This window comes from Electrophorus electricus, chromosome 10 (assembly GCF_041902795.1).
Source record: "Electrophorus electricus isolate QZ-2024a chromosome 10, ASM4190279v1, whole genome shotgun sequence".
In the NCBI taxonomy this organism is placed as follows: Eukaryota; Metazoa; Chordata; class Actinopteri; order Gymnotiformes; family Gymnotidae; genus Electrophorus; species Electrophorus electricus.
In genome coordinates, this window is record NC_137506.1 from 27,458,971 (window position 1) to 27,480,517 (window position 21,547).

The following is a 21,547-nucleotide window of genomic DNA, read 5'->3' on the forward strand; positions in this document are numbered from 1 at the left end:
TCAGCATCTATTATCTATAAAAAGACCTTCCTTCAGATTTCTTGGAAATGTGACATGCCTGATTGCTCTCATATGCTCTGGGGCAGCTTTGTTGGAGCTTTTGGAACATGTTTCCATATATGTTTGGAGCGTTTTTATTTATCACAGCAGCAGAATGTTCCTTACCCTATGTTACTTGGCCATGCAAATAAGCAAATAAACACTTCCATCAGCACAAAAAATCAAAATTCTCCTAAATTATTTCAATTATATCAATAATTTTGTTCATTCATGTCTCAAGCAGGTTGACACCAATTATTTCTGTATTTAAAGATAGTAGAACTGTAGAAGAGCAATAATTTTTTTGAGGGTTCAAGAAAGAGGTTTAGCTGTTGCTTAAATAACAAATAGTGAAAATATCTGACCAGTAAAACCTTAAAAAATATTGTACACAAGGAAATATTTCTTTACTGTAGCCTGGATGATTATATTATATGTTTTAAATTCATATTTGTATAAAGAATGCAATATTAAAATTTTTGTTGTTGTTTTTATAATGATATGCTGGTTGTACAGAAAATGCATCAGACTGTAGAGGAGATCATATAAAGCAAAATATTAATCTAAACAATGATGTAACTCTTTCATCTGCAAATATTATCCTGCCAGCATCTTGACAGCCCCTGCTTAGTAGAGGTTTCAGTTTCTGAAAGCAGGAGCAGAATACATTAGCTTCTCTCTGCAGATTGAAAAGAGCCCACTCAGCATACTAAGTCACTTTCTTAAAGAGGACAAACAGTAAGCAAGGAACAGGAGGGTGAGCTTTGGTAGGAACATGAGGCAACCTGGGATTAAGGAGTATGTGTCTGTTATAGGGGTGGAGTGTGGGTAGGATAGGAGGAGATGGAGCGTATTGGTAAGTTGCAGATGACTCTGAGTGGCAATGGTGGGTTTAGGCCATATGCTTTTGCATACATGCACATGTGGAAGTTCACATGTGCATGTGTGTATATGTGTTTGTAAGTGAGGGTGAGCATGAAGTAATGATATAACTAAAATGAGATGACTTACTGAAATCTACTGGCATTATGACACCACTTTAATAATCCCTCGCTTACACCCACCCACTGTCAGACACACATACACACCCATACCTGAACACACGATACAAGAACAGTGGTTTAATTTTAGATACATCTTTAACTGAATTCTAGTCAACTTACAAAATGAATTTGGAAACAAAAGACACAAAGAGAACCAAACAACAGGCAACCTTAGGACCTCCCGATGACTATTTATATGTTTTAATGTAACACCCCCCTTAAGAATGATCAGTCATTTTGAATTATTTTTGTTTTATCAGTAGTTTGTAGCCATTATCAAATGATAACGTGCATCAGTGTGTTATCAAAGCATGTGTCATGGCTTCTGGCTTCTTAGCCTTTGTACAATTCTTTGTATAACTGCCAGTGCTTTGATTAATGTTTGTGACAATGTATTGTGCTCTTAACAAAACCTAATACAAAAAGAGTCAGGTGTTCTACTGTTGTTTCTATAGGAATCTAAAGGAAATAGTCTTTATTGAGTGAGGTATCTTTTCTGGGAGACTGGAAAAACTGATTAATTACCCAACTGATTCACTGAGGTTCCTTTATGCTTTTCAAGTTTAAAAGCCCAACCCTCTGCAAAATCTGCAGCTGATTCACAGCAGAGCTAACTACAGAGCCATCAGCATTTCAACTAATATTTCTTTGTCGACACAAGCTCTTTGAGTGCATCTCTGTGCCATGAGACGTTCAGAGTCTGTGGCGCACGTGCAAGGTGTGGTGAAGGGTCTGCCTCATCAGCACTCACTGATCAGTATGCTGCTTTCAGAAAGCAGTGTCATGGAAATTCACACTGTGTGAACTATCAAACATTGGGATTCTACATTATGATTACCTGGAGCAGCTCCTTGTACAATCTGAGAGAAATCGGGTCAGTGGCATTGCTTTCTGCACTGCTCTGAAGCACCTCATACATGCCTCGATTTATATGCTTGCAAATGCAACATGGGAAATGGCAAGACTGTAATGCAAACAGTGATACTGGGTGCTGACATTGTCTGAAATCTCATTACAGGTTATGGAAATAGAAATGATCAGGGATCATGAAAAAAGGGCTCCAGATTCACTTTTGGTGGACTTTTCATTTTTAGAGTTTCTAGCAACTTAAATGGCTTGGGACCTGATGTAGGAGTAGGATGGATTTTTTTAATGCTCTGTGTGTGCTGTGTTTCATCACTTTTCTTAACTAGGGTCACACAATTGATCTGTTTAAGCAACAGAATCATTCACTTCAGTTTCGGTTCATTGTTATGGTACTTCTTTTAGGAAGTCACCTACAGCTTTGGCATCACCTTCCGTGTTCAAGCTGCTGTTTATTCCTGTCAGTGTCCTGCAGTCTGATTGGATCCCCAGCAATTGTTGAGCCAGGCCTGCATGTGTACACAGGGAAATGGAAGCTTCCAAACAGTGACTGATTCAGACAAAAACAGCTGGCATTAGTTTGAGCAGCCATGCGTTACATGTTGAAGCTGTTTTCACAGTATTATATAGAGATGCTTGACTGCATGCATGCTGTTTCATTGAGAATATAAAATTCATGAGAAAATGAGTAGTGATGACATCAGATTAGCAAAATCATGTGTTTTTAAAAGAACTGTGTGCAGGTAAACTTTAGTAGTTAAACTGGGATTCTAGAGGTTACAGTCTAATTTTACACTGACATCTATTTAATATTTTGAAGGAGAGACCTTATTAGCAAGACTGCTTGCAGGCTTTCCATTTAAATACACTGTAAAAAGCATCAGATGAAAGTATGGCTTCAACAGATTACTAGCCCTTAAAGTGTAAAACTTTAAATTAAGTCAATGATATTTAATCAAAGCTTTTTTGTTTTTGTTTCTGCATGCACAACCTACTGGCTTTATGATTTTGAACTCAAAACACAAAGCCTCAGGCAGCTTTGACAGTGTGACTGATTTTTCTGAATGTCTACCTCACCTCTGTACTCATAAGATGACATTAATGTTCATGTTGATCTGTTCAAAATATGCATAGTGGCTCAGGTTACAGATGCTGTAATAAATGCTCACTGTCATTTCCTGACAAGGAACATATATTAGCTGAGCTACAAACCACCTAGTCCACCTAGTACCAGACAGTCTTTCAGAGACAACTTGACAGATTTACATGACTGCCATCAGAGTAACCAATTTGGATTGGAAAACCCTTATCGCACCTTCTGGGTGGAAATAACATTGTATATCAGGTAAAACAGCTGCTCCAAGCAGTCAGACACTTGTGCTTTAACAGCAGCAGTGCTTGACAAGGTCTAACGCAAATGAAAATTCACAAACAGCTGCATTGCTAGTATATTTTTGAATTAAACATTTCATCTTGTGTTAGTCACCAGAAATATATATAGATAATTTGTGACATTAGCACAGTGAATATGAAGTATTTTTGCTGTATAAGCATATATATATATATATATATATATATATATATATATATATATATATATATATATATATATATATATATATATACATACATACACACACACACACACACACACACACACACTGTGAGGTAATGCACATAGACAGACCTAGTTTAATACACACACACACGCACACACAAACACACACAAACACACACACAATCATGCTAAGGGAGGTCCCAGGTGAAGTAGCACTCTAACACCCTGTACTGGAGCTGCTGAATTTACATTATTGCACTCCTCTAAAGCATCATTCCCAAAATCCCAGGAGGAATAACATACACTTACACACACACACACACACACACACACACACACACACACACACACACACACACACACACACACGCGTGCGCACGCACACACAAATAAACCAAACAGAAATATGGAGTTAGACACTACTTCCACAGAACACTCCCCCTTCTGTTTCCACTCAAGCTCAAAGCTTTGAGCAGCAGGGACTGAAAATATTGGCTTGCCATGAGTGATCACTGAGTTTGCCAACTAGGTGTGAGACAGGATGCATGCACACACATAAGGAAAATGAGACCATCACAATATACACTACAACCATTCATGTTGCCAATGCTCTGTCAAAGGGCACATTATCTAGATGACTTATTTATTATAGCGAGTGTCCCGCTAACATCCTGTAAGGGGTCGTATCAAAAACATCAAATCTACACTCCCACACCCACACACAAACCTAACCACCCACACTTATATACACATGAACACACACAATATGTGACAGAGGCCTGGACATGGCGATAAATTAACATGGAAGCACAAGGACAGCTGTCACGCCACATTCCTTGCTGGCTAGTGAGGTGCCAGGAAAATAGTGACAAGTGACTAAAGAAGGTGATAGTGGGAGATGGCCAGTAATGCTCTGCAAATAGAAGATACAAATACAGTATACACATACACACACACATCTTTGCAATTATACCCCACACAGTAAAATGGACTGGCACAATAGGAAGAAAAGAACACTAAGCAGCAGACAAAGCAGTTAAAGCAAACAGCTCACTTATGGAATATTTGATATGTAGGGGTGTAAATGAATTAATGATTGCTGATCTGATTACTTTCATTTCTCAAATTCTATCAGCATAGTGAGTCCTAGTGAGTTCACCCTCTGAAAGGGCAGAAGGAGACTAATGACAATTTGTGGCAAACGACCTGTCCATCTTAAGTAAACAACCCCACTTATTATCTGCAATTTCTTTCAGTATTGCTTACTTTCACCACCACTATGCAATGCCCTCAGAGTTCCCTGCTGAAGTGATCAAAGAGAGCAGTGTTCAATAACACACAAAATCAATGCTTGGAAAATGACATTTTCATGACAGTGGAGATAATGACAAGGTACAACATACTGTACAAATGCTGTATTGTTTGTTTGTATGTTTGAAGCCATTCACAGATATTTTAAAGGGCAAAGGGAATTGTGCTAAACTGTAAAAAATAGATGTTTGTATTCTACACACATAGATTGTGAGCAATAAGACCATTAAAAAAAAACCAAAAAAAAACATGGGCTTTAATGTTTATGGTATATCACCCAGGTCTAATTTTAAACAAGTACCCATTATCTTCAAATGGCAGCTGGTACCTCTGATGTATAGGTGTATATACAGACCACAATAAAAGTGTCAGCTTATAAAGCAAGAACTGACAGCCTTGAGGGGGTAATGTCTGAGCATTTTATTATAACTCCTCATTTTATTGCAATGAGGAGTTTGAGCATTGTATTGAGAATTTAGAGCACATGTGGCCGTCTATGTTTTCTCTGACTCCTGATTAATTACGATTAAATGTGAGAGAGATGATAGATAGATAGATAGATAGATAGATAGATAGATAGATAGATAGATAGATAGATAGATAGATAGATAGATAGATAGATAGATAGATAGAATTCTACACTCACACAAAGTCACAGCTGATGTTCTTTCAAGGTTGAAAAACACAGTCCTGTTTTGCACTAATTCAGTGGCATGATCATAAAACTTTAATATGCAGACCAGAATTCAGGATTAACTGGCCTGTTGTATATTCACTGACCAATATATCACTGAGTTCACCTAAATCTCCTTGTCATTTCAATGAGCTAAATGTAAATTTTTAACATTTGGAATCTGTTAAATGAGCATCATAAGCTCTGGATAAATCCACTAAATGAGTCATTAATGAACACTTGAAACTTTAGCTCATCTGTTTCTAATCTGACTTTTCAACCAGTCTGGCTGAGTTGAAAAAAAAAAACAATAATTGTGGTTAGGTTAATTGTCAAAAATGCATACTACAAACAAAAGTGCATTCGCATAATGTTACAGATAGCTCCTTTGCCGATGATTTTGTGTTTGGATTTTTATACAGTTTGATCTTGCCTCACATGCATTTTACTCAGTGAAGATCACATTAGTTATTAAGGGAGTCAATAATAATAATAATATATGTCATATAATAATTATATAATAATATATAATATTATATAATAATATATAATAATAATATGTCAGCACTGATTTTTAAATTGACCTTTGTGCTGATCTCCAGCCTGTCAGCTCTGGATAAGATGAAATGGGACTGAGTGAGGGAGGATGGGTTGTGACTGGTCTTAGATCAGCAGAGCTAACAAGCTCTGGCCCACTGTAGGTGCTCCTTCATTTCAGAGTTCTCAGCTAGAGCTGCACACTGATCAAAGCTGCCTAGCAATGCCCACCCTACATAATTCCATATCATCTATTGCACACATACAAAACACGCTCACTTGTGCATTCATCACAACGTACTCCTACACACACACACACACACACACACACACACACACACACACACACACACACACAGAGACACAGACACACACACTTATTTGCAAGTAACGCCAGTTTAAATTCTGACATTAAGACACATCAAAGCACCCACGAATTATTAGTTAATGACTTAATAAAACCAAGCATAAAGCACATCAACACCGATATACACACACACGGGCGGTCACACATACACAAACGGTTACATTACAATTTTGACAATGAATGAGGCGCTAAAGTTGACAATTAAGTATTCCACTCTCCTTCTTGTGATTGTTTTGTGTATTACATTCATACAGGAAAATAAGGAAGAATTCACCCCAACGACCCATGTATACAGGACATTACCACACACGTTTAATATCGACAGCACTGATTTTTTTTTGTACTGGTTTCGTCTTACTTGCTCTCTCGTTCCTGCCTTTTCTGACGAACAGAACGACTTCATCCGTACATAAGGTTTATATAGCTGCATGAAACGTAGCTCACAGGAAATATACCAGCAATTGTTAAACTTTACCACTGACACTGGCTAAAATGAAGCGCTCTAGTTAGGCAACGATGAATCAAACGACATAATATCCTGCTAAATAAGGTTACTAACTTTTAAAAGCTTATAAAAAGACTTCTTAATAAATTATTGAATGTTGAAACCAAAATTAATCTGAATGTTAACATTCATTTAAAAAAAATATATGAATGAAAACCTTTGAATGATACCTGGCAAGCGCAAAATGGCTCTATCGGAATACTTACCTTCTGCCGAATCATGCCTGGAGCTGTCACTAGTCAGACCAACTGTAAGCAATACCAGCGAATAAAGCCCGCTCAGAAATACAAAGTTCTCCGTACGCCGGTAGTTGGTCATGGTGCCCGGCTTGCGGTGATGGAGCAATCAGCTGTCTTCACTGGTGGTTCTTCTTAATATACACACTCATACACACACTGTCCGAAGGGTGACAGGATACGAGTGACTTCCTGCAATACGATCAAATCCTAAACAGAGAAGGGCGGGTTGTATTGAGCCTTCGACGGAGATGTCAAAAAAAGTTTCCTCCTGCAGCGGTTTCGAAATCCTGTGAAATACTGCTGACATTAGACCGTGTTACAATGGGGTGATTCTTACAGAAAGTAGTAAGTCCCATCAGTAGATTTCTCTGAAGTAAGATACCTCGCTTTTCTGGAGGACCGTGTCGAACAGTTGTAACCCCCACGTGCACATTTCAGAGCTACGCCGGCTCCCACGGTGTAGATACAAGACAAGTCTATCACATTATGTTGAACAAATGTAAACGAGGAAAGCTACTTTAAATAGATTACAGAATAGACTTTCGAAACATAATTTTTAGTAATGATTCCGTTACACGTATCCTCATAAAAAGATTCCTACTATACTAGGGACGAGCCCTGTGTTGTAAGAATTATGCTCAGTCGTTTAGGTTTACGCTAACCTTAGGATGGTGTAATCATATAAACTGTTACGCTGGTTAAAAGGAATGAGCAAAACACTAGCGGGAACCAGACCAAAACTAGACCTAGTCCCACAAAGATTCGAAATGGTTTCGCATAGCAGTAGTGTTCGTAGTGTTATAAGCAGATGCCGTTTACTGAGATCAAGATTAATATTTAAGGTCAGTCTGAAAGGACTGATCTGTTGAGCGCAATCTGGATGTTCCATCTCCCTACAATGAAATAGGGAAATGTAATTTCAGAATTTAAATTCAAGTAAAAATACTTGAACATTTTCGATCTCGGAAAAGAGATCTATTTCATTCTTAGTCTTTTTCTCATCATAATGTAATAATGTATTCTTGTTTGTTTGTTTTAGGGCAGGTCTGTATACCATACACTGCAGCAAAGACAAATTCTCTTCCCATTAAAAGCAAATGACCCACTTCTAACATTGTACTCAAGGACTAACTGACATGCTTGTGCTTTAATTACTTTAGCTCTTTCCCATTTCCTTTAGCTCCAAAAGTAACAATAATAAATCAGACCTTCTATATAAGGATCACAAATCTTTGTTCTATCATGGTGTCATCCTGACATTCCCGGTCAATGAACCCTGTGACAAGAGCCTTCTTGTGCTGACCCCCCTCTCCTGAGTTCTATTCACCAGAAACCCATGTTATGGACTAAAAACCTGACACCTCCAGGCCAAAGACAGAGTTGCACAGCGAAAAATATGTCCTTCCTTGTTCTCCCATGCATCAAATAACTTTTTACTTTTTCCTTACTGCTCAATTTACTGGAATACCCGTACCAGAGAATAAGGGGACAGCTTCTGAATCACAATGAAGGCCACAGCCCTATGCAGCAGAATAAGACATACAAGACATATAGCAGATATTCATTCATGCAGGCATCATTGGGATATAGCATTTACTGTATTCAATGTCATACCTAGAGCAAACAGCAAAAAATAAGACCATTAATAATAATTATTTTTATTAAATATTTATTATTATTTTTAATAAACTCTTGAGATAATTGTATTAGGTGGTTAAATTTATAATTTTTCTGTCATCTCATTAAGAGTGCAAGCCAAGTGTGCAAGGATATACTCACAAACTGCATACAGGGTTAACCGATGTATAATAAAAAGTATTTCACATCCTAAGAATAACACACAGGAACAGTACCCTTCTTACATTTACTGGTGAAAATAAATTCTCATATCAGACTAATTCTCATATCAACTTTTTCAGAGTCAGCAATGTTTTTGGTGGGCTTAAAGCCTTTACTGATATATATGATAATGTCCAGTCATTTGGTAATGTCAAGTGAATACTGTATTAAGAAAGTAACTATAAATAATTATTTTCTTCACTAGACATCCATAATGTGCTCATTTCATAGGTCTGACTGACAGTCAACAGCATAATCAACTGCATGAATCTGTACGATGTCCATTCTGTGGAGTGATGGACATGACTTTTTCAAAACCGCACTGTCGCCATGGTGTTGCAGAGGCTATAGAGGCATCACATGCCATCGAGTGATGTCTTAGGATGAGCTCATGCTTCCCAGCAAAGTCACTTGCACCATTTCGTCAGAAGATGTCTTGGCAAGAGGCTGTGGCAGGAACAGGCATGTGCATTTTGGCCCAAATGCAGAGAAACGTGTTTTGTTTTTCAGGCCATGTATGAGAAAAGCCTGTACTGATTTCAGCTGGGGGGCTGCAAGGGTCTTGCAAGACTTAGGTTCTTTGCCACAGGCAAGGGGAGAGCAAAGGACATACATTTTGTGCGTGCATCTTGACACTCCTCAGTTCCTCAGTCACTGTTTCTTTGTAAGACCTGGTCCAGAAGTTTCTGTAGAAGACACAAAAAAGGAAAGTTTATATTGATGAACGTCATAATGGCAAGGTAAACTACAGTTTCCTCATAATTTCATTTGCCTGTCTACTCGAGGGATAGCTCTTGGAGGGCAATGATATGCTATCTGTCCACACACCACACTGTGCTATCAGCTCTTTCCCTCATGTGGACTTTGTTTTATTTTCTGGCCGGACTCCCCGTTCTCATTTATCTTCGATTCTGCTGCCAGTTACCGTTTAATAAAACTGCAGATCCCAAAAGGGGATATAGAAAAAACTGCTTTGATGCCAAGTTAATCAGAAAATAGTGCTATTTCTGTAGTCAACATCTGTTGTGACTTTCAGTAAATGTCCAAGGAATTAGAGATGTACTTTTAATAGATTTTAGGGTCTGTGTGATTCAGCAGATAAATATTTACATTTGGACAAGAGAACCTCTTTATCCCACCAAGTGGCACATTGTCTGTATTCCAGCTACCTGAGTTCTCATCCAGATCTTTTACATCAGGGATGCCCAAGTTGAGGCATGGTGATCTTCCACCCAGAGTTTCAACTCTAATTTAACAGCCACAGATGATATTATCACTGGAAAAGGGTTATCTAATAAGGGCTAAGAAAAGGCAGCTCCATCATGATTCCTATCTGTTAACTGAAAAGGTGGCAAATAAGGTTACATTAGGCTTATGTTACCAACCAGCTGTCAATATGCTGTCCATTGGAATTTACTTTGGAAAGCTCCAAAAAACACATTCACAGCATTAAAGGAACAGTGTTGATATGAACACCTTTGCTGATCTTCTTTAACGTCAGAATGGATCAAGCACCTCAGGGTTTAGGATAGATCATACTATAACAGAATTGAAAGATAAGCCAGATCATCACTTGCACTCTGAAAAATCTGGCACACCCTTATATCTCTCGTCCAGTCCTCCATTTTACTGCTCATGTAAAGAAACGAGCGCACACACTCACTCTCTCTCTCTCTCTCTCTCTCTCTCTCTTTCTCTCTCTCTCATTTGAGTGATCAAGCATTCAAGCATTCATCACTGTCATGCAGAAATATAGCCCCGATAGCAGGCTGTAGAGAAGGCAGTGAATATGAGTCTACATGAGAGCTTGGCCCTCAGAGGACCTGACACCCATTAAAACAACAGGTTAAAGTGAGAGGAACACCCTTTGACACAAGAACCTGAAAGTCCTTGCTTTTTAGGTGTCCAAGGAGCAGTCTGTCAGTAAATATATCAGATAATGGCAGGTTAATATTCCTGTTCTGACAGTCAGGAATATTACAGTCAACACAGTGAACAAAGGGAGCAGCACCAACCCACTCCACACCAGAGAAACCCCAAAAGTCTGTCAAGCATTAAAAAGAACAAAAGGAATATATGAATAAATCACTATGCATAGTGGAATTAAATTGAACATGAAAATCTGTTACATTAGAGGTGATTCACAAAGAAAACAACACTGACCTCTGCTGGAGATAATGCAAATTTTGGAATCATTTTCCGATTTGTGTTCATATAATTTTTAGCCCCAAAAGGACATAATGGTCATATTCAGCCTGCATAAATATAATAATGTGAATGACAGTACAATCATTTAAACTATAATTTAAAAAAAACTGCATAGGAATTATAGTAAAAAATAAATAAATAAATAAATAAATAAAAATTGGGACACTTTCTTCCAAATACCCTAAGTGAGGTAAAAGCTCGATCAGGTGAAATCACACACTATGATACCAGTCAACACCTGTCATGTGTACCTTGTGGTAGGTTTTCACAACTGGTCCCTCTTCATATTTGCAATCCTACACTCACTGACAGGGCTAGTGGCATTCCTCATATGAGCTATGGACCAGGTATGGTTGTTCTATAAGGGAATGCTTGTCAGGTATGTCTTGGGGTTAGTTGTAGGACCTGCATAATTAATGCAGTACCATAACGTCTAAATCTTTGGATTCCCTTTTAGTGATACAAGCTCCTTATTTCAGCTGAAACCTATCAAATAAATAATTACTGAATTGTTTTCTTAAAAAATGTTAAAGTTGTTAGAGATTTCAAGGTATTACCATCAATTTATCAAATTTACCATCGGATTTATTTAGCTATGCAAAGACAATGTGGCATTAAATTGCCCTCACATCTTACTTTGTAATGTCTTTTTCTGTTACATTTTTTTTTTATTTAGCTCTGTGTCTTACCCTTGCTTTTGTCCTGTTATACTTTGCTGCAGTACCAACAGCTGTGCCTTTTGCCAAGCTCATTCTAGTTTACACGACAGAAAAGTTTTATAGTTCCTACAACTGCTTCCACACTTGAGGCTGCAAAACGTGGCCAAGTCCAGTTTATGGTAATCTGTCCCTTCACTACAACTACACAGAATAAAGTGTGGTAGCGTTACCTTGTATTGCATCATATTTAACAGAATTAGTTCTTATAAGAAATTCTAAACATTGTGGTATATCCTGAAGTACAACTATTCTTGATCACTCATTCTGCCTTGCTGTAATAAAATCAGATATTGAAAATGTACTAAGCAGGTTGATCATCTTTTACGTGAAAAATATAATTAAGGTTTTTATTATCTTTTATTTAAGCAAGAGAGAAAATCTCACTGAGATTAAAAATCTCTTTTACAGCAGAGTTCTGGTCAAGATACCAAGCTACACAACAGTCAGTTCCCACATAAACATAGGCAATATCACAAACATCATGAAATTAATAAATCACAATACTATGAATTTCATAAATCAAAATCATCATAAGTTATTATAATTATTTTTAAATCACCCCTATTAATGGCTTTGTTGCACTGCGCTCCTTTTAAAATAGAAATACAAAATTGCACATTGTGTATCAAGTTCCATGTTAATTATATGCAGTATATATACACATTTCACACTAAGCCTGAATACGGTTGGTTTAGTTTTGTGATTTAAATCCTTTAGATTCTAGAAATTATTATTTAGAATGATATGCATATTGCATGATATACAATTTTTATCCACCATCACCATCATTATTATTCTTGTTGTTTTGATGTTATTTTTGTATGACCTCTTGAATCCATCCAAGAGATGAGTCATGGACCCTGTTCTACCTTCTTAAAGACTTCAGCTCTCAGTCGGTTGGTCTGCAACACCAGCTTTCTTCTCTCTTCTTCTTTCCTCTTGGTCACCTCAGGGAGTTTGTTGTAAATGCTGCTAATGAAGAAACATAACTTGGAGAAAAATGAGCACAGCCTTGTGGTTTCTCCTCGTTGCTGACAGATATAATGCACACACAATGCTACACATATAATGTACACAATTCTCATGGGTTTTCTGCATAGACAAATTGAATTAAATTCTTCACCCTTACTCCTTAAACCCCCTCAATACTTTTGTAAAATGTATCATGCAATGTGCCTATTTTAAGATAATGTTCTTTTGAAAAGTGTAATACCAAAACTGCACAGATTCAAAGTCTAAACTCAGAAAACAACACATGCTAAAAAGCTTTTCTTTTAAGGGACATGTATAACAAGACTTAACATACTTAACAAGAGGGAAACAAATTCAGTTTATATGTCCAGCACTCCCCAGGGTATTGATTTTCTCAGTTAATATGTTTCTGTTCCACAAACTAAGATTCTGTTCTCCAACATAGCAACCAAAACAAAATCCATTAATTGCAAAACATACCAAACTGACTGAAATGAAACATTATGTTTATATTTCTCATTGTGCCATCAGCATAAGATGGGTAGCTGGGACAGGTGTCATTTAACATGATGTACCCTACATGCTTGTTCCATAAAAAACCTGCTGTAGTCAGTATATTCCAGTGGTATTTGTATGAATTAACACATATTAAAGTGATACTTTTTATTTAAAAAGATTTGTTTTTTGTTTTATACATTTGCCACCAGAGTTTGGACATTGATTCTTAATACGTATGTTTTTTCCAGGATGGGAATGAAAACATGATCTGTATCAGCTGTAGGTTATATAATGTGTTTGAGTGTTTGTGCATACATGTGTGTCTGTGCATGTGTGCACATGTGTTTGTGAGTGGACTAACCGTTTTGATCTAAGCTGCATCTCTTTACCTGAAATAACTCTATCCTTTGGTTTAAAAAGGTTATCTAGAGAGAAGACAAAGAGAGGGCACACAAGTCATTTTAAACAGTCTCAACATACTCCCAATAACCTCCACATGATTTCCCAGTATTTTAGAATGGCATTCACATAGCACAGTGATTTTATACAACTGAAATATCCAACCATACTTTCGGAGTACATGCTTCAGGGGCTTGTACCAACAATTAAGTTTGAAAGGCCCTTACATATAGCTATTAGGTATAGTTTATTTTAATATTTGATTTTATAAAGTGTCCATTTCTCCTATTTTCAGACTTGTAATATCCTATTAGGTCAGCAGGGGGCAGAAGTCAGCTGATGTGGTAAAAGCATTATGAACCTTATATTCTTTTAGCGGCACAGTAATGTAACTGTGAAACGAGTTTACGTTAAAATAGCTGGCGCCAACATTAAAACAGTTTAATTTAGCAAACATTAAACATTTTACCTCTACAAAGTCCCAATAAACGAATAACCAAGTCACTCGGTAAAAGTAATATGTATGGTATGAATAAATAACAGTATTTTGTTTGCTTAACATTTCAAAAACGTTTTACATGTCCTATGATCATGCAAGTTACAAATTTCTGCCAAAAATTTCAGTTTCACTATATTCAGCGGCAATTTCTGTAACTTGTTCAGATGTTTGGTATTCCACATTTGGGAAAAAAAAATATATTTACCAATATTTACCACATCCAGGCAAGGGCACCTAAAAATGACATAGGGTTTTCTTGACAAGTGCATTTGGGAGAAAGCAATGACAATTCAAAGTCTGTACAACTCTTTGAAATATAGACAAATATATTTAAGTGGATGAATCCATCAAGCACTCTCACTTATTACAGATCAACTTGGCTATATCTATCTATGAGAATTCCATTATTGGCTCTGCAATTAGTTAGCAATTGGTCTTGGTTGACAATCCTTAACATAAGCAGTTTCTGCTGCCTCCAAAAACAGATCCAGTGCAACATCTGTGTGACTGTAGCACAGCCTAAACTGCTGGTAGCAGTGTGCTGGAATATGGCTTCCATAGCAACCATTAATGCTTCAAACAAATGCCACATGATTGCCATGCAATAATATTGCCATACAATAATATTTTTCAATATGGATGCTACAGTAGCGTGTTAACAAGCTCCGTGCTATAACTGCATTATGGCAACCACATAACTGAACACCTGAGCTTCATAATAGGTATTTTAATTACATGCAGATACTTTGTCCTGTTAATAATCTTGTACTCAGCATCGCACCCGAATCCCATTGGCAGTATTGAGGAGACCTTCATCTGCACCCAGTGTCTTACCACTAAGTGGGTGTGGCTTTGTGCAGTTCCATCTCTTATTGGTGCCCTCCAACTCCACTGCGAAGTCTGCAGTCTGTGACCTCTGCCTCTCTCTGGTCCGTTCCTCCAATTGGCGCACTCGTTTTTGAGAGCGGGAGATAAAGTCAGGCCGGAAGTGCTCCAGAGCCTCCTGTAGCCACCCACAAATCAATAATATTAATATTTATTTAAACATGTTTTTGCTTTGAGCTGTCAGTGTCTAAACACAATAAGTGCAGAAGTTAAAATCAACAAATATAATGTTAAAAGTTATTTTATTTGTAGGCATTGCTTTTACTGTAAAGTTATCGCTTATCTTATTCTACAGTCTGATGGTTGGTAATTGTTAAACTGCTAATTGTTAAAAGTTGAACAAAGCATAATGTCAGCATATCTTAATTGAATAAATACAGTATATCAGTGATGAAATAGAAATGACTCTGTAGTCTATAATCATTAGCATGATGAATGAATATTACCACATACTTTAATGCTCAGGGCCTGCCAATGGTTTGTGCTGTTGGGTTCCCCAGTGTAGTCGAACACATGGGGAGAGACAGGACCAGCTTGTTCTCTCAAAACAGTTTCAGCACAGGAACATGGCCCTCTGCCATTGGAAGAGGTTCTTACATTCACTCCAGAGTTCACTAATGAGAAGTAAATTATGTTAACACGCACACGCACACACACATCTTTCTATTGAGATTTGACAAATTTTTTTCTGTAGTAATACCAAACATTCTGCTGCATTGATAGAATGCTCCTGCATGTTGAGAGTGAGAATAGTTTTGCGTCTTCTGCTGCTGGCTATGACATCTCACACTGTCCAGAGCAGAGCTATTCCTGATAACCACTGGGGAAACCAACCTTTTATTTATAACAGACTCTAAAAGAAAAGACAGAAAGCTGAGGTTAAAACTATCTACGGAACAAGCCACCAGAAGAAACCACAGAAGTGGTTTCTACTACAGAGTGGAAGAGAGAGCCAGATAGAGAGAGGGAGTGTGCGTGTGTGTGTGTGTGTGTGTGTGTGTGGTGGGGGGGGGGGGGGGGTTGTCAGGCACAGAGAAAGAAAAAAAAAAGAGAGTGAGAATGAGAGAAAGGGTTGCAGTCACAGCAACATAGAGACCAAAAGTATAAGAATAAAATAGAAGTTGAGGATAAGTAGGATAAGTGTCCTTCTGCGTGACTTCCCTGCAGTAATAGCTGGGGTTAGCCCTCCAGAGCACACTCTTGCATTCCCACTATCACATGCCCTGCAGACCGAATGCAAAAGATCAACCTGCTGCAGAGAGGACGATTATTCTGGACTTGTCATGGGGAAATTTGTTTAGTAGAAGAGTGTGGATGGAGGCCAGGATAATGAAGCAAAACCTGCCCCTGGTTGAAAATGGTGGATTAGGGTAGGATGATCACATATTATACTAGATATAACCACCCACATTTTATTGTTTTCCTTCCCTCTCCCTAATTCTCTCATTTCAGTTTCTCATCTCTCAGAAATGTCCACTATCTTTTCTTATCAGTCAGGATCTGTCTAGTTGTTTTCCAAAGTACTTCAGAATTTCAAGCTATGTACAAAAGAATCTAACAATCCTAAATCCTCATTACCATGAATGGTTATTTCATGACAACCCATAGTGTACCATCTCACATTAATATCCCTTTCAGGTCATTGTTGCCAGGCTAACCCTCTCATTGCCACTGTCCTGTCCCTGCCTCCTTGGGTCTTCTCTTTTAAAGCAATCCATTCTTTAGGAATCTAGCTTGGATTGATTCCTGCTCTCAGGAACCTATACTGCAGTAATGACTGCTCTACTGAAGCACTCATTACCACTATAGCAAATCCCCAAGGCATAAAATAAATGTTTCAGGATAATATCTAGAAGAAATGTTAGAACAGAAGGCATGTATTCTTCTTGCAAAAGAGCTTTTTATAACACAACCACATTAATGGGTAATCATTTTTACACACACACCCACACACACACACACACACACACACACACATCTAAAAAGGACGGCCTTTCCATTAAAAATGCATGAGGTGCAAACCACAAGGTGACCAGGCAGGATTTAAAGTGGAACTACACCGACAAAGATATCAAGTGTTCAGACTGGCTAATGCTTCATTATCATCAGCAATGGCTATAGAAATAGAGTACAGACAGAAAGGGACAGAGACAGAAAGTGAGAGAGAGTGTCAGATAAACCCATTTGCATGGGTGCTGCAATGGAGGCAGGTGAGATTCCTACCTGGGCCTTCAGCACCACCCCTTCGAGGCTGTGAGACATCATTAGCCTTTCCATTCGGCCTGAACACCGCTGACGATGAGTGGTGCCCCGCTCTGAATGGCAATGCCGCTGACCCTGGGCTTCTGCCACCTCCTGTAGCTTCTGAGTCCACAGTGGTCACACCCTCAAGGTGACGGTATCCATCTCGCATTATTTTATGGCCATGGGTCACCATGCCCCACCCGCTGCGAGCTCTGGACAGAGGCCTCACTCCTGGACTCTCAGGGCATCCAGGCCTAAGCGCTCCCCTGATGTAAAGAGACAGTGTGGATCTGTGCAATGTCCGTCCTCCTTCCTGCAGCCTGGCAAGTGAGATGGAGAGGGATTTGTCCAGGTAAAGCATGGAGCTGAAGGGACCTGGGAGAAGCTCCAGGTGAAGACAGGAATGGAAGATGAGGTGTTCTGAGACTGAGGGAAAACTTCTGCCCAAAGCAGGTTCCTCCTTTGATCTAGCCAGTGCCTGGCTTGTTGTCTTGCTCTCAGTGTAGCTGTTTCTACACACAGGAAATGCCAGACTGGAAGCAAACCTCTTGCCTGGGTAATCTCTCTCTCTATTCTCAGTCACCTTCACCATGGTAGCTTGGTGCTTTAGAGGCACTGCGGGGTTTCCCCATGACACACTTGCCTGTTGGGTTGTATCATCACATGTACTCATTGTGGAGGCAGAGGGCACTGGGAGCTTGTTGCGCTGGTTCTGAGTCCTTATTTCTGGGCTCAAAAGGCTGGGAACGCTGAGTGAGACCCTCCGGGCAGTGATGGTAATGGAAGTGAAACCAGACAAGGAGTTGGTGGAGCAGCAAAGGCGAGTCTCAGGGGTACTGAGTGCCTGACTGAGGGATGGAGTATAGAGATATGAGAGAGCTTCCGTTTTCTGAGGTCCATCGAGACGGGTCAAGCCATAGAGGGAGGGCAGAATTCTACCCCGTCGCTCAGGCTTCTCCAATCGGCTCCTCAGACCTTGCTGTGGTTGGAGAGCATTTCTCTTCAGAAGCGGGTAGGTCTCCTTATTCACAGCCTGACAGGAGAGAGAGTGAAAGAGATATTAAATTGACCAGAGGCATCAGTCTACACATATATTCCCTCCTGTCCACTGTGGAATGGAAGTACTGAATAAGAAAACAACAAAAAACAGAAGTTATAAAAAGCAAAAAAAAAAAGCAACCAAAAAACAACAAAGCAATTTCCATTAGAGGTTGCTGACCATTTCTGAAAGTGCTCAAAGTGCATTAGAGACATCAATTTTTTTAGTGGCTTGTCATGAGTATAACTTTTGTAGCACCAAAAGTCCAAACACGCACAAACATGTATTATGAATTCTACAGATAAAAATTATAATATACAAAAGTGTTCTAAGACCATCCGTGTGATTTGCTGTCTGTAACCACCTCCTATATCCCTTCTAAAACTATTGTTTAACTCAGTGAACAGTGAACATCCCCTTTTACAGTTTGAAAGAAATATTCACTCAAATGTAAATCTAACTTAACCAGGCTAGAAAAACAGGCTGTAAACATAATCACATGGTTTCCTAACATTATTCATAAACCTAAGATAAAATTGTTTTTTAAAGTGAAGCACCACTGACATTACAATTTAATCCAATACAAGACTTAATCCATGTAGTGAAAACCATGAATTGATGATGATTAAATGATTCCATTCAAAATTATTCCATTTAAATGATTCCATTCTAAAATTGTAACCTTTCACATCCTGACTGTCAGCAGTCAGCAGGAAATACACTGGACTAAAAATTCAGAATAATGTGCCATGCACAATATGTTCCCAAAGAAAAAGTATTTTAGATAAAAATGTCAGCTGTGATGTTCCAAAGACATCTAACCATTATCTTCACCACAATGTTAATTTACACACTCTGTTTCATAATTTTGTTTTTTCAACATAGTTGCTGATTTGCAGGAAATGGCAAACTGGATGGGGGCTGTTTACTGTAAAACAAACATGACATTCTAAAAGACAAGCTCACTATGTCAAAGTCCACTACAATGACAGACCAATCGTGTTTTGCCTGTCTGGCATAAGATAGTGGCTCTTTTCACAATGTCAATTAATCAGTTCTCTTTGTTTCTAAAGGTGACAATATTTTGGCACTTGACCTTCAAATTGAGAAGACTTATTAAAAATGAATTCAATCGTCCAATTTAGAAAAGTCACTCATTAATAATGCTGGGAAATAAAGAAGCCTATTTTTTGTGCCACATTTTAATGAATGCCATAAAAACACTGCTACCTCTGTTTACTTCATTCCAGACCATATGGTGTTGACGCTTCTGAAAATCCATAGGAAAAATATATAAATAAAGCCATGTTTAAATTATGTGACAGGCTGTCTAAAAACTTTTCTGCCTGTCTTACCACTGATGTTTGGTAAAGACTGGCTGACTAATCTCCAAATTCTGAGTCCCATTAAATTTCAATAAATCCCTATTACCTTTCCATATGTCGATGAATAAACAACATGAAAGCATTTGAAGAATCAACAAGTGAAACGTAACACAAGATGGGTCCAAACGTCGTTTTGAATACAAAAAGGAACTTCGCTCAGTATTTTAAAGAGGCATCATTACTCACCATACTTTCTCAAAAATGCCAGTTTTCCGTGAACTGTTCATGAACTGAAGTTTACAAAAACACTGCGCCCTGTTGAAACAAGAATACGCGCCTCGATGCTACTTTAACTCCTCGCAGCAAAGTCCCACAACAGAACCGAAGTTCTCCGCGTGCACCAGAGGAGGAGGTTTGAACTGGGATCTCTTGTGAGCTAATGTGCCGTTTTCATCTGCCAATTGTGAATTATTCAATCGGATGGCATTTGCTAGTTGAAGTAGATTGTTCCATTGAGAAGCTTCAATAGCCTTATGGTCTGATGCCAAAGAACATACAATATGTATGGTGACATAGCTAATCTGAGATGAATGAAAACAATTTGAGCAAAATGGGATTGTTTATTTAATTTTTGCTAGTTTTTGGTAGTTTGCATGTATGACTTTAGCTAAAATCTCAACAAGCTACACGAGACTGTATTCTATACTTTGCTCTTCATGTGAGGGCCCAAATGCAGCTGGGCAAGGAGCAAGACGCACAGACGTCTCTCGACGAAGACAGACATTTAGTACACACGCCGGAACAATACAAGCTACAGCACTCAAATTAAACAAACAGTGCCGCATGATATAGAACATAAACGATTAACGCTTACGTGAACATGCTGCACAACACAGGGGTTTAAATACAGACATAGATGACCCGAATAATAAGATGAAGGTGTGTGCCAACAAAGGGGCGTGGCAACAAACCAAGCGCAGTCCTAACAAAAACTGTCAACAAAGACAACTCCATATGCACATGGCGGGCCGTACCACGTGATAAGTGGGAACGGGAGCTTACCGTGACACTTCAAATTTGTTTAAAAAACACGTCATAACATACAGCCTACTCAGAATGCCTCCCTTTGGCATATATCAGTCTAACACCAGTTTACTTATTACACATCCACTTAATTTAATCAAATAACATACAGTGTCATATTGTCAATAAGCTTTTGCTGAAATAAATCAATATGAACTTGATTTTAAAAGAGTGCATAATAACTGCTAATCAATATTTAAAAAATCAATCTCTTTACTAAATCCCCTTGAACTTTAATTTGCGGTGCATTGCACCAAAAGGACTGGTCCTTCACTTCCATGCCCAGCAGTTTAAACTGGCATTAAATCCATACACAGTGAACTATCTTTTAAATGGGTGACACTTTATTCACACTGGAGCCACCCATGCAAAGTGAAGACCTGTATTCAATGCAAATACATTAATCCCTCCCCCCAAGATCCACAAAGAAACAAAAGAAACAATTTATCATTTCTACTTGAAAGCATAATTTCTACTCCCATTCTGAATCACCAAAATGCCTACTGGGAGAGGAGAAAGGAGAACCATAAACAATTGCACTTAAATAGAAAATTATGCATTCATTGCCTTTGTTTTCTGCTGGTTATGCTTTATCTGTACTCGGGCATACAGAAAATCTCTCACACTCTCTTCCTTTCTCTCCCTCACCCTCTCTTCTAAGTATAATGTGACAGTATCAGGTCTGCTCCTCCACACTGCCC

At 38.4% G+C, this 21,547-nt stretch overlaps 2 protein-coding genes across 9 annotated transcripts in view; both read right to left on the bottom strand.

Annotated features, from left to right (window-relative positions):
• adam12b (ADAM metallopeptidase domain 12b) overlaps nt 1-7,688 on the bottom strand; it is a 76,705-nt gene extending 69,017 nt beyond the window's left edge. For 2 of the 5 annotated variants that reach the window (XM_027008867.3, XM_027008868.3), the window contains exon 1: nt 7,104-7,683. In XM_027008867.3, coding sequence (XP_026864668.2) covers nt 7,104-7,215 — 112 coding nt within the window. In that variant the 5' untranslated portion in view covers nt 7,216-7,683. Of the gene's footprint in view, nt 1-7,103 lie in introns of all 5 variants that reach the window. The other 3 variants (XM_081721135.1, XM_027008866.3, XM_027008869.3) reach the window with 3 other exon arrangements.
• Nucleotides 7,689-8,833: 1,145 nt separating this feature from the next.
• On the bottom strand, nt 8,834-20,147 carry LOC113576672 ((E2-independent) E3 ubiquitin-conjugating enzyme FATS). Of its 4 annotated transcripts, none has more exons than XM_027008900.3 (8): nt 20,010-20,147; nt 17,379-18,432; nt 15,856-16,008; nt 15,609-15,769; nt 15,105-15,273; nt 13,734-13,797; nt 12,772-12,871; nt 8,834-9,661 (listed from the first exon to the last, which is right to left on the bottom strand). In XM_027008900.3, exons 1-8 carry the CDS (start codon nt 20,010-20,012, stop codon nt 9,623-9,625), a joined length of 1,743 nt encoding a protein of 580 aa, XP_026864701.2. In that variant the 5' UTR covers nt 20,013-20,147; the 3' UTR covers nt 8,834-9,622. The 4 variants fall into 4 exon arrangements, with proteins under 4 accessions (XP_026864701.2, XP_081578464.1, XP_081578465.1 ...); XM_081722338.1 differs by having other exon boundaries at nt 12,772-12,874; XM_081722339.1 differs by lacking the exon at nt 15,856-16,008 and having other exon boundaries at nt 12,772-12,874.
• Between the last annotated feature and the right edge of the window lie 1,400 nt (nt 20,148-21,547).